The 12,019-nt window shown below is 34.2% G+C and overlaps 1 protein-coding gene across 3 annotated transcripts in view; it reads left to right on the top strand.

Moving 5' to 3' along the window:
* Positions 1-12,019, top strand: part of USP34 (ubiquitin specific peptidase 34) — a 240,766-nt gene that overhangs the window by 203,042 nt on the left and 25,705 nt on the right. For all 3 annotated transcript variants that reach the window (XM_061168549.1, XM_061168548.1, XM_061168547.1), the window contains exons 59-67: positions 1,317-1,402; positions 2,686-2,854; positions 2,960-3,034; positions 4,188-4,339; positions 7,968-8,016; positions 8,104-8,208; positions 8,301-8,345; positions 9,089-9,193; positions 10,296-10,443. In XM_061168549.1, the coding sequence (XP_061024532.1) occupies positions 1,317-1,402; positions 2,686-2,854; positions 2,960-3,034; positions 4,188-4,339; positions 7,968-8,016; positions 8,104-8,208; positions 8,301-8,345; positions 9,089-9,193; positions 10,296-10,443 (934 nt within the window). The remainder of the gene's footprint in view (positions 1-1,316; positions 1,403-2,685; positions 2,855-2,959; positions 3,035-4,187; positions 4,340-7,967; positions 8,017-8,103; positions 8,209-8,300; positions 8,346-9,088; positions 9,194-10,295; positions 10,444-12,019) is intronic.

Here is a 12,019-nt window from a genome sequence, read left to right as displayed (position 1 = left end):
ATTCTCAACTGTCACATGAATCAATTTGTTTTTCTTAAATCATTGGAAAAATTAACAAGGAAGAAAAATACATATGGATTTATGACACAAAACCAAAAATTTAATCTGAAATATGCTACTTTCAGTTATAATTGAGATACAATTCTTATATCATAAAATTTAGCAAAACTTTTCAAAGTGTAAAATTTAGTGGTTTTTAGTATATTCCCAAATATGTGACCATCATCTATCTAATTTTATAACACCCCCAAAAGAAATCCCATACTTAATGAGCAATCACTTCCATTTTATCCTGTCCCTTCTCTTCAGCCCCTGGCCACCATTAATATACTTTCTGCCTCTGTGGGTTTGCCTATTCTCACCATTTCATTTGAATAGAATCACACAGTATGTGGTCTTTTGTGACTGGCTTTTTTGATTTAACAATGTTTTCAAGGTTTACCCATGTTGTGACTTGTATCTGTACTTTATTTCTTCTTATTGCCAAATAATATTCTATATACCAAATTTTGTTTATCTGTTCAGCAGTTGATGAACATTAGTGATGTTTCCACTTTTTTGCTGTTTTGAATAACACTGCTATGAACATTTGTGTACAGATATTTGTGTGGACATGTGTTTTCAGTTCTTTTGGATATATACATAGGAGTGAATTGCTGGGTTGTAACATTCTTAGGAACTACCAAACTTTTTTTCATGATGTCTGCACCAGTTTACATTCCCACCAGCAATCTGTGAAGGTTGCAGTTTTGCTACATCTTCTTCAACATTTGTTTATTGTCTTCTTGATTTTAGCCATTCTAATGGGTGTGAAGTAGTATCTCATTGTAGTTTTGGTTTGCATTTCCTTAATAATTAATGATAGTAAACATCTTTTCGTGTGCTTATTGGCCATTTGTATATCTTAATCCATATTTTTTGGATAAACTTAAATCGCATTTCCTTCTCCTAGTTATTGAATTCTGATAAGCAGCTGTCCTGCCCCACTCCACTCTTCTGAAAGAGATGGATGCCAAGTTTTCTTTCCTCTATCTCCACTAGTAAAGGAGGTTTCATGAAGCTTTGTATTTGGTAATCTCTATTACTGAAACCTATAGTTTGTTTTTGCTTTTTCCCTTATAAAATTGTTTTTCAAGCTAACTCTACCTTGTATCTTCAGTCTGTAGTTGAGACTCCAGGAAAGCTTTAGAATGTCAAAAGATAATCTGTGGGCAAGATATAAATGGGTAGCAGAATTTTTAATCATGTTCATTTTTCAGTGTCTTTGTTACCTGATGTGAGTTGACTCTTAGGTTGTCCTATCTTTTCATTTATAGATGTTTCAGCGTTTGTGTATCCATGTGATTCAGAGACTTAGACCTGTGCATGCTCATCTCTATCTACAGCCAGGAATGGAAGATGGGTAAGAAGTATACCTTTTGAACTGAACATTTTTTAAAAATTTATTTATTCATTTATTTATTCATTTATTTAACAGATTTATTTATTTATTTGGCTGTGCCGGGTCTTAGTTTCTTTTTTTTTTTTTTTAAACATCTTTATTGAAGTATAATTGCTTTACAATGGTGTGTTAGCCCCTGCTCTACAACAAAGTGAATCAGCTATACATACACATATGTTCCCATATCTCTTCCCTCTTGCATCTCCCTCCCTCCCACCCTCCCCATCCCACCCCTCTAGGTGGTCACAAAGCACCAAGCTGATCTCCCTGTGCTATGCGGCTGCCTCCCACCAGTTATCTATTTTACATTTGGTAGTGTATATATGTCCATGACACTCTCTCACCCTGTCACATCTCACCCCTCCCCCTCCCCATATCCCCAAGTCCACTCTCTAGTAGGTCTGTGTCTTTATTCCCATCTTGCCACTAGGTTCTTCATGACCTTTTTTTTTTTTCCTTAGATTCCATATATATGTGTTAGCATACTGTATTTCTTTTTCTCTTTCTGACTTACTTCACTCTGTATGACAGACTCTAACTCCATCCACCTCATTACAAACACCTCCATTTCATTTCTTTTTATGGCTGAGTAATATTCCATTGTATATATGTGCCACATCTTCTTTATCCATTCATCCGATGATGGACACCTAGGTTGCTTCCATGTCCTGGCTATTGTAAATAGAGCTGCAATGAATATTTTGGTACATGACTCTTTCTGAATTATGGTTTTCTCAGGGGTCTTAGTTTTATTGCGGCATGCGAACTCTTAGTTGCAGCATGCATGTGGGATCTAGTTCCCTGACCAGGGATCGAACCCGGGCCCCCTGCATTGGGAACACAGAGTCTTAGCCACCAGACCACCAGGGAAGTCCCTGAACATTTTATTTTTAAGTTTTTTTGATTATCTGCCTATGAAGTATTTTTAAATATCCACACTGAAATATTTAGGTTCTCCTATTTAAAAATAATCTGTAATAATATAAATCAAGAAGGAAAACTTTTGTTTTATTTTTATTTAATTGCATTTTCAAAATCCTCTACAAGTAACCTTGACTTAGTCTTTTTGTTTTGATTTCAGAGAGACATGATAACTGGAATCCAACTATTTGTATTATTGTAATTGGTATTCATTATTACAAAGATGAAAGAGATAAATTCAGGTTTTTAAAATATTTCTTCTCCCAAAATATCTATCCCCAGACTTCATACTTTCTCTAAGATATATAAAATTGTGTTTTCAGGTCTGATGATATGGATGCTTCAGTAGAAGATATAGGTGGTCGTTCATGTGTCACTCGATTTGTGAGAACTCTGTTATTAATCATGGAACATGGTGTAAAGCCTCACAGTAAACATCTTACAGAATATTTTGCCTTCCTTTACGAATTTGCCAAAATGGGTGAAGAAGAGGTGAGGCTATATCTTGTTTATTTCTGGTATTATGTACTTATTTTCAGTATTTAAAACTTAATTTGTTTTTATTTTATATTTTTAAATCAATATTTTTATTTTTAGAGCCAGTTTTTGCTTTCACTGCAAGCCATATCTACAATGGTACATTTTTACATGGGAACCAAAGGACCTGAAAATGTAAGTACAATTCTGGCTCATATCAGGGATTTAGAGGCCATGTTTTCAAGTTTGCATCATAGAAAGATACTAGATTCCTTTGAAGTCCCTTCTAGCCCTGATATTAAATGATTTTAAGGGTCTATGTTTGGTTGATATTTTTAATGGATATAGCAAGAGAAGAAACAGTCAAGTGATAAATTTCACTGGTATGGCCCTGGATCAAAGCAAATAAATTTAGGCAAAATAGCCATCACCTGCTTTAGGGTCTTAGCAGTAGCATGTTGTGTTTTGGTGAACATTTTTGCTGGCCATATTTTTAAAGCCCTTTGCTATATTAAGTCTGTCAGTCTTCCAAAAATTCAATTCATAATATTAAAACTATTACATCAATTTTGTGTTGTCTGTAATGACCACATTGGATTGAATGCTCTCTTTGCTCTATCTTATTTAATCCTTGTTGCAACCCTAAGAGGTAAGTACTGTTGTTATCTCCATTTTACAGATGGGGAACTTGAGGCATAAAGAAGTTAACTTGTTTTAGATCACAGTGAGTTAGGCTTTGACCCTTGGTTAGACTCCTGAACGAAACTGTTAGCTACTGTGCTGTAATGGTTCTCCAAATATGTACTGTTAATTATCTAATTTCAGCCTAGATGTCTACTTATTTAGACTGCTTGTCTTTTGCTTTGTTAGATCATAAAATCTTTTCAGTGTTGCATTTCAAACCCCAAATGAATATCTCTTTGAAATACCTACTGTTTGGATTATCTGAAAACTGCAAATATGGATTCCTTAATTTGTGTAACTGGTATTTTTATTAAATATGAAATACCATTTTATCATACTCATATAAATTTTGTTCCTGATTTATCTTCCAAAGAGCTTGCCTATAAGAAAAAAAATTATTATTAAAGAATTTATATCTTTAGGTAAGGTAAATACAGTATTGGGAATTATTGTTCTTTACAGTTCTGCCTATTAAATCTAAAATTGTCCTGAATGTGGTTTAGACTTTTAAAGTTAAGGTTAGGCCTTTGAGTGGTTATTTTTCATGATACATGCTCCTGCCACTGTCTACCCTGCATTGTTATGTAAGACAATCAAGCTCTTTTCTCTCAACATAATGTTAAAAAATAATATTATATTAAAAATGAATTGTGTTATGTTCTAGCCTCAAGTTGAAGTGTTGTCAGAGGAAGAAGGGGAAGAAGAGGAGGAGGAAGAAGATATACTCTCTCTGGCAGAAGAAAAATACAGGCCAGCTGCTCTTGAAAAAATGATAGCTTTAGTTGCTCTTTTGGTTGAACAGTCTCGCTCAGAAAGGTGAAATGTTTCAACATTCAAAATGCTTAAAGCATGTTTGATTTTATTCTTTTTACGTAATTGTTTTACCATTATTAACTCAGTAGCTTTTGTTACTTAATTCCTTTTAAATAATAACACCACTTTCCATCAACTCTTGTAGCATAAGTATTTCGATCCTTTGTACCAAACTTACTTTGCCTGAGTCATGTTAGAAATATACATTGAAGAAATATACAGTAAAATATCTAGCAAAATTATATGTGCATTCATCCTTTGACCTAGCAACCCCACTTCTGGGATTCTGTTTCCAAAACACCAAAAGATGTATGTGCAGTGCTGTTTATTGAAGCAGTGTTTATAAACAGCAAAAGACTGAAAATGTCCACAAAGATGGTACAAGTTGGAGAAACAGAGCATCCACGTGATAGAGGACTCTGTAGCAGAAAGAAAACAGGCAGTATGGAATGTATGTGTACTACCATGGAGAGATCTTTAAGATACATATCACTGAGGTGAAAAAAAACAAGGTGGACAAAAGTATATATAGTATGCTACTTTTTTTTTTCTTTTGGCCACGCAGCATGGCCTATGGGATCACTGAGTCCTAACCACTGGACCACCAGGGAATTCCCTATAGTATGCTACTTTTTAAGAAGGGGAGGCTGTGAGACACAAAGTGAGTGAGAGAGAGAGAGTGTGTGTGTGTGTGCGTGCGTGCAACCAAGCCTCGTTATTCATGGATCTCCAATTTGTGAATTCTCCTACTTAACTTAAATTTATTTGTAATCCCCAAATCAGTACTTGTGAAGCATTTACAGTGATTTGTGGGTTACAGAATGTACAGAGTGGCAAAAAATTGGAGTTGACCTGACACACACTTCTCCAGCTGAGGTCAAACATGGTGACACTCTGCCTTCTTGTTTCGGTGCTCAAATTGTAAACAAATTTTTGTTTGCAATATATGCCACATTTTTCACATTTATGCTTTTTGTTGGTGATTTGGCTGTTTAAAAATGGTCCCAAGCATAGTGCCAAGTGCTGTCTAGTGTGTTCCTAAGCTCAAGAAGGCCATAATATGCCTTAAGGAGAAAGTACACATTAGATAAGCTTCATTCAGGTTTGAGTTACAGTGCTGTTTGCTCTGTATTCGGTGCTAATGAGTCAACATTAAATCAGGTGTCTTTAAACAGAAACACACATTAAACAAGGTAACATATTGATCTATTGATGAAAATGTTATGACCAGAGGTTCAGAGGAACCTAAGTGTATGTTTTCCCTATGAGCAGTGATTCAGTGTTCACTAATTCAGTGTTCGCAGCTCTTTATAGAACGTAAGTACTACAAATAACAAGAATTGACTATTTTTCTAATTGAAGACTAAATTTTTAAAAATAAATTTTTAAAGTTTCCAGTGGTTGGGGGAGGGGAAAACAGGCTGGAGGGGACAGGAATGAAAGTTGGACTTCTTTGAATATAGTACACTGTTTTGTTTTTTAGATTTATCTTTGGAATCATGTAAATGTTTTCTATAATTATAAATAAATTAATAAAATGCAATCCCTAAAAATCAAAAGCAGACTGAAATAAATGAGCCTAACTGTATATTAAGTTGGTGACATAACCACTGGAGAGGAATTAAAGTGACTTTAGAACACATTGATTTAACTGTAATTTTTAGTGGGATGTACCTGAAGGACAAAAAGAATTGTAAAATTATTCTCAACTGTTTTACTAATTAGATTGTGAGTAGTAGTATAATTAGAATTATTATTCTGAAACTGTATTATAGAATAAAACAAATAGATAATTGTTAATGTCATTAGAAACCAAGATTTTCAGGAAAAGAAAAGAGAAATACAAATATAAAATTGTAGGATGTTTACATAACTTCTTCAAAACTAAATTTGAATTTGGGAATATCAGTAGAGTTCATGGTATATTTTGTCTTAAGCAAACAAAAAATGTATTATGTATCTCCATTTTCTGAGAAGGCCTAGAAATCCTGTCCAACCCAAAAATCAGTGAGTGCCCCTGGCATCTAGATAACATTTCCCACTGAAAAAAATCAAGGTTCCTTGGGAAAATGGCTAATTCCAGGTCTTGGGCAAGAAATGAATGGGAAGCTTCGAACATTTTGTCATTTTGGAAAGCAAGGAGGCTATCAAAGACTACTGAGGTCATGTTAAAAGGTCTCAAGAGTCAACTTAAGGAGGTTTCTACTGGTCACAGATTGGACAGCTTGAGCATCAATAATAGTAATAACAACTGCAAGTGGACTAAAACACATCATGGATGTTTACATCCATGAGTTCATAATGATACCTAAAAACAAAATTTTAAAAATTATTGACAACCTTTGGAGTATATTAAGAAACCAAGTAACAATTTTGGAAACTTATTAATAAAGGTACAATATCAAGTATTTATCTTACCTGCAAGAATTATACTTCATGGCAACCAAATGGTAAATGAGAGGGATGTTCATCGTCATAGAGGTATTTGAGCTAATAAATGAGCAAGTAATGCTGGAATTAGGATATCAATATTTTGCATCCCAAATGCAATAATGGATCTAGGAAATGATCATCATGGGCTGAAAACATTACAAAAAGAGGTACAGCTTTTCATTGTGTGCCTCCTGATGAAAGTTCACACTACCATTTATAAGGTATTCTTGATTAAAAAGTCAAACCTAGATCTGATCAAGTCTCTAGATCTAATAACTACCAGTTTACAGGAAATACGGGGACAGAGGAATATGTTAAAACAGCACACCAAGGATATAATCAGCAAAATGGAAATGTGGGAAATTCTACAGGTCAAACCACCTGCTTTCTTCAACAGATTAATTGCAAGATAAAAACAAAATCGGAGGGGAAACCAGTTGTCTAAAAGATTTAAAAGACATTTCAACCACTGTCAACAGAGGACTTTATTTGGATCCTGATTCAAACAAATTATAAAAAAATTTTTTTAGAAACTTGAGGAAATTGTACATTGACTGGATCTTGTATGATCATAAGAAATTGTTAATTTATTTTAGGTGTGAATAATGGTAGTGTTTATGTTTTTGAAATTTATGTTTGAGATATGTATTGAAATTTATGGACTAAGTGATAAAATATCTGGAATTGCTTCAAAATAGTTCATATTTGAATGAGTAGGAGGTACAGATGAATCAAGACTGACCGTAAGGTGGTAATTTGCAACTGAGTGATGGGATGCTTATAGTATTCTATTTTTGTATGTGTTTGAAATTTTCTATAATAAGTTAAAGAAATATGCAGTAATTTTAAACTTGAAAGTGAAATTCTCTATTTCGTAGAAGTTCGTTTTGTTTTGAAGGTTCTCGTGTCAAAAAAAAGCTCTCTAAATTAGACCCATCCTAGTGTTACAGTACACCAAAATATTGAGTTAATTAAATGGAAATAAAGTAGATTTGGACTTCCATGTACCAATCTTGGAATTTTGAAAAATTGTGTCTAGTGAGCAAGTCTAGCTAGCAGAAAGTTCAAAAATCATTTTATGATGGTGGCTTGGTACACTTGTAATTGAATCAACAATTTTGTTATGTGTCATGATGCAAATGGCTATAAAGTAGTATAGAGGAAAGAAAAACTTATTTCCACTAATGTTTTCTTTCAGGCATTTGACATTATCACAGACTGACATGGCGGCATTAACAGGAGGAAAGGTAATACCGTCTCAATATTAGACCACTTGATAATCACAAAAATAACAACAAAATAGTTCTTAAATGAACAACTTTTGCTTTTAACAGGGATTTCCCTTCTTGTTTCAACATATTCGTGATGGCATCAATATAAGACAAACTTGTAATCTGATTTTCAGCCTTTGTCGATACAATAATCGACTTGCAGAACATGTAAGTGCTGAGAAACAGTCTTAAAGTTTTTTGGTAATTTGTAGAAGAATATCCTGAAATTATCCCCTTTGTTTTGTTTTGTTTTGTTTTAGATTGTATCTATGCTTTTCACATCAATAGCAAAATTGACTCCTGAGGTATGTAGACATCTATTCATTCATGTTTTTCAAACTACTGTCAGCACTGACAATGCTTTCAAATGAACCTTTCTAATTGTTTCTGGGAAAAAATGTATCAAGGCTTCCCTCATAATACAACAACCTATTTTAACTATGTAACTTGAATAAACTGAATTACTTCTTCACATCTTGTCACAAATGTCATTTTCCCAATTAAATATAAATTTACATATAAGTTGAATATATCAGAGTGCCACCTAGATACTGAGCTTTAAAGTTGTTTGGTTTGAAGCTATATCATATTGTACCTTAGAAGAAAGTAGACTAACCAGAATTCTGCCTAGGTGGAGAAGTATGTATTTTCATAAAATGAAAATGTTATAGCTACTTTGATAATACATGTCAAATATTAATATAAATTATACCTCAGAGAGCAAAGGTTGCTGTAGGAAACTTTTAATCTAAATTTTTCTATAAACATGGTTGTCTCATTAACAAGAGTTTTGATACTTTTTTCCCAAATTGACATCCAGAAAAATAGATGTTTTCTGTTACATGTGGCTCCCACGCAATTGACACTGTATCCTGAGCTCACCCTTCTGCTTTATGAGAGTTCAGGTTCATATGTATGAGTACTGAGCTCTCTAACCTGATACAGCAGATTTAAATGTGATCTGTAGAAGAGTTATACTTCTTTGTTTTCCGCTGGAAATGATGGGTTCAAACAGATCTAAATACACAGTCGTGTACATGTCTTATAGGCAGCCAATCCTTTCTTTAAATTGTTGACTATGCTAATGGAGTTTGCTGGTGGACCTCCAGGAATGCCTCCCTTTGCATCTTACATTCTGCAGAGGATATGGGAGGTAAGTCTTGCAGCAGATGTTTTAGTGTTTATTTTTCCGAGGGCTTTATTTTTCTAACACAATCACTCACATTTTAAGTACTAGTTTCTTCTTGCTTGGGTAACTCAGAATGGTTTTAGTAAGTCACAGGTCAAGGGAAGAAGAGATGCTTTAGTCAGAAGATCTAGGGGAAAAAAGAGTTCTTCCCTAGTGTCTCAGATGTTTAAAGACTTTCTCGTAAAGTCATAAACAGTCTTCAGCCCATCCGAGGTCCTCATTCCCGTATCCTCAAAAAAGATTCCGTGAAGTGGTAGAAGCCCTAGAAATACAAACCAAGTGCTTTCAGCAGTTGATAGAAAATACAGAGGAAGTACCAACCACTTCCTTTCTTCCAGAGTTACTGCTGAGGTTACAGAATTTCTTCTTAGTGAGTGTTGGAAATGCCCACTCTCTAGACCAGGGGCCTGGCAAACTTTTTCTCTTCATAGTCCAGATAGTAAATATTTTAGGCTTTGTGGGCCATATGGTCTCTGTTAGAACCATTCAACTGCTGTTTTACCATAAAACCAGCCATAGACAAAATGTAAATGAGTGGGCATGGTTGTGTTCCAATAAAAACTTAAAAACAGGCAAATTTTGGCTCCTGAGAGCCATAATTTTCCAACCCCTACTCTAGATTCCTAGGATTTCCTTTTCCAATGAAAAAAATCTTCCCAGCAGTATAGTGAGCTAGTTTTCATTCTCACTTATAGTAGCAGATTGGGCAAACAGTAAGAAAAGTAAAGATGGAAACTATAGAGAATTAAAAGCACTTTTAAATAACTTTGTAAACCTAACACCTTAAAGGTCATTGCGTTCTCTTATTGGTCCTGTGTTAGAGTCCTTGGTTATTATAATTTTATTTTGTAAACTAATGACAAATTCTCCTTGAACATATTCCTGTTAATAAAAATAAGTTGCTTTAAAAATGGGAAGAAACATGGGTGTGAAACTTCTTTCAGGCTCTAGTTTTCAAAAAACTATTTAGCTTTAAAGTGTCTGATGCACATACCAAAAGTAAGTTTAAAAAAGTAACTGCTCATTCAGTTAGCCTTATATTCTGTTCTTGTCATTTTACTTGTAGGTAATTGAATACAATCCTTCTCAGTGTCTGGATTGGTTGGCAGTGCAGACACCCCGAAATAAACTGGCACACAGCTGGGTCCTACAGAATATGGAAAACTGGGTCGAGCGGTTTCTTTTGGCTCACAATTATCCTAGAGTCAGGACTTGTAAGTCAAGTATTCAGAATTTAAGAAACCATTTTGTTGTTGTTCCACGTTTTGTTTTGTTTTTTGTTTGTTTTAAGGTGATCATAATATGCCCATTGTATAATACAAAAAGGCTCTTAGAGATATTGTTTTAAACGCCAAAGTTATATTAGTATTTGAAAACCTATGGCGATGTTTTACAAATATCTATAGTGTTTTTGTTTTTTTAAGGATAGGAAACTATGTCTTGTCTTGGGTGATATCACCACCACTATCATTTTTGTTTCCTTTCTTGATAGAATCACAAAGCATGATCAGCATTAGTGAAGAGAGTAGTGGGTCAGAAAATCCTGTCTTAAAAGTAACTTGAGAAGGCTAAGAGTAAAGTAGCAATAAAAACACAAAACAAGCTGAGAGAAAATGTTCTCTGAAGTTATGGGAGTTAAATGATATATATCTTTATTGTACCCAGGCCAAAAGGGAATAAACAAAGATCTTGGAAGACAGATGGACAAATACCAAAAATAGATACTTCACAGAATAGGTAACTGATTGTAAATAAACACAGAGTATGTTTTCTTTTGATAGTATTAAAAGAAATAAAAATCAAAGTAGTTAATTTTTAAAATTCTTTAATCATTCAATTTAATCATTAAGATCATATTTCCTAGTTTTCTGCTGAGAGGGCATACAATCAGCGACACTCCAGTAGCAGCAAGCACATCGAATACCCAGATCCATGTTTTTAAACATCATTTCCGATAAAATGAAACACAGCTCCTTGGAGAAATGGCTGATTGTAGGACTGGGGCAGGGAATATACAAGATGAGCCTGTAGCATCTTGTAGAACCAGAAAGTAAGGAAGTACTCCAAAAACAAAATGATGGGGGTATGTCAAAGGGACATAGAACCAACCTGAAAGAGCTCCCAATGCCCAAAGCTGGAACAATTTGAGAGAAAAAATAATTAACATAGCACTGAATTATAATCCAAAGTATAAAATAAATACCCATGAGTCCATACTGATATAAATGAATGATTGAATAAACAAAGAAATGGAGAAGAGACAAATCTCCCATACAGAAGAATTCCAAAAAATTTATGTACATCTTCCCCCAAAAAAGGGAAACCCCCTTGAGTGTGAGCTTAGTGACTTGCTTTCAAAGAGTAGAGTATGAGAGATAGAGAATATAACTTTAAGAAATTTGACAAACATTAAGTCAGGCAGATAATTAAGGTTAAAAATGTCACTGATAAGTCATGTTGATAGTATGTGCCCTTGGTATGGTGTGATGCACAGGGCACCTCATCATGTGGTCTTCCTCCCAAAATCCCATAACCTGAGTCTAACCATGATACACATCAGATAAACTCAATTTGAGGGACATTCTACAAAAATACCTGACCACTACTCCTCAAAACTGTCATGGTCTTCCAAAGAAAGTCTGAGAAAGTGTCACAGTCAAGAGGAGCTTAAGGAGACATGACATCTAAATGTCATGTATACTAAATGAGATCCTAGAAGCAGAAAAAGAGCATTAGGACAAAACTATTGAAATCTGACGTGTGAAATTTAGTTAATAGTAATTTGCCAGT

The sequence above is a fragment of the Eubalaena glacialis genome, chromosome 14, assembly GCF_028564815.1.
Source record: "Eubalaena glacialis isolate mEubGla1 chromosome 14, mEubGla1.1.hap2.+ XY, whole genome shotgun sequence".
Lineage (NCBI taxonomy): Eukaryota > Metazoa > Chordata > Mammalia > Artiodactyla > Balaenidae > Eubalaena > Eubalaena glacialis.
This window is presented reverse-complemented; position numbering and strand designations above follow the sequence as displayed.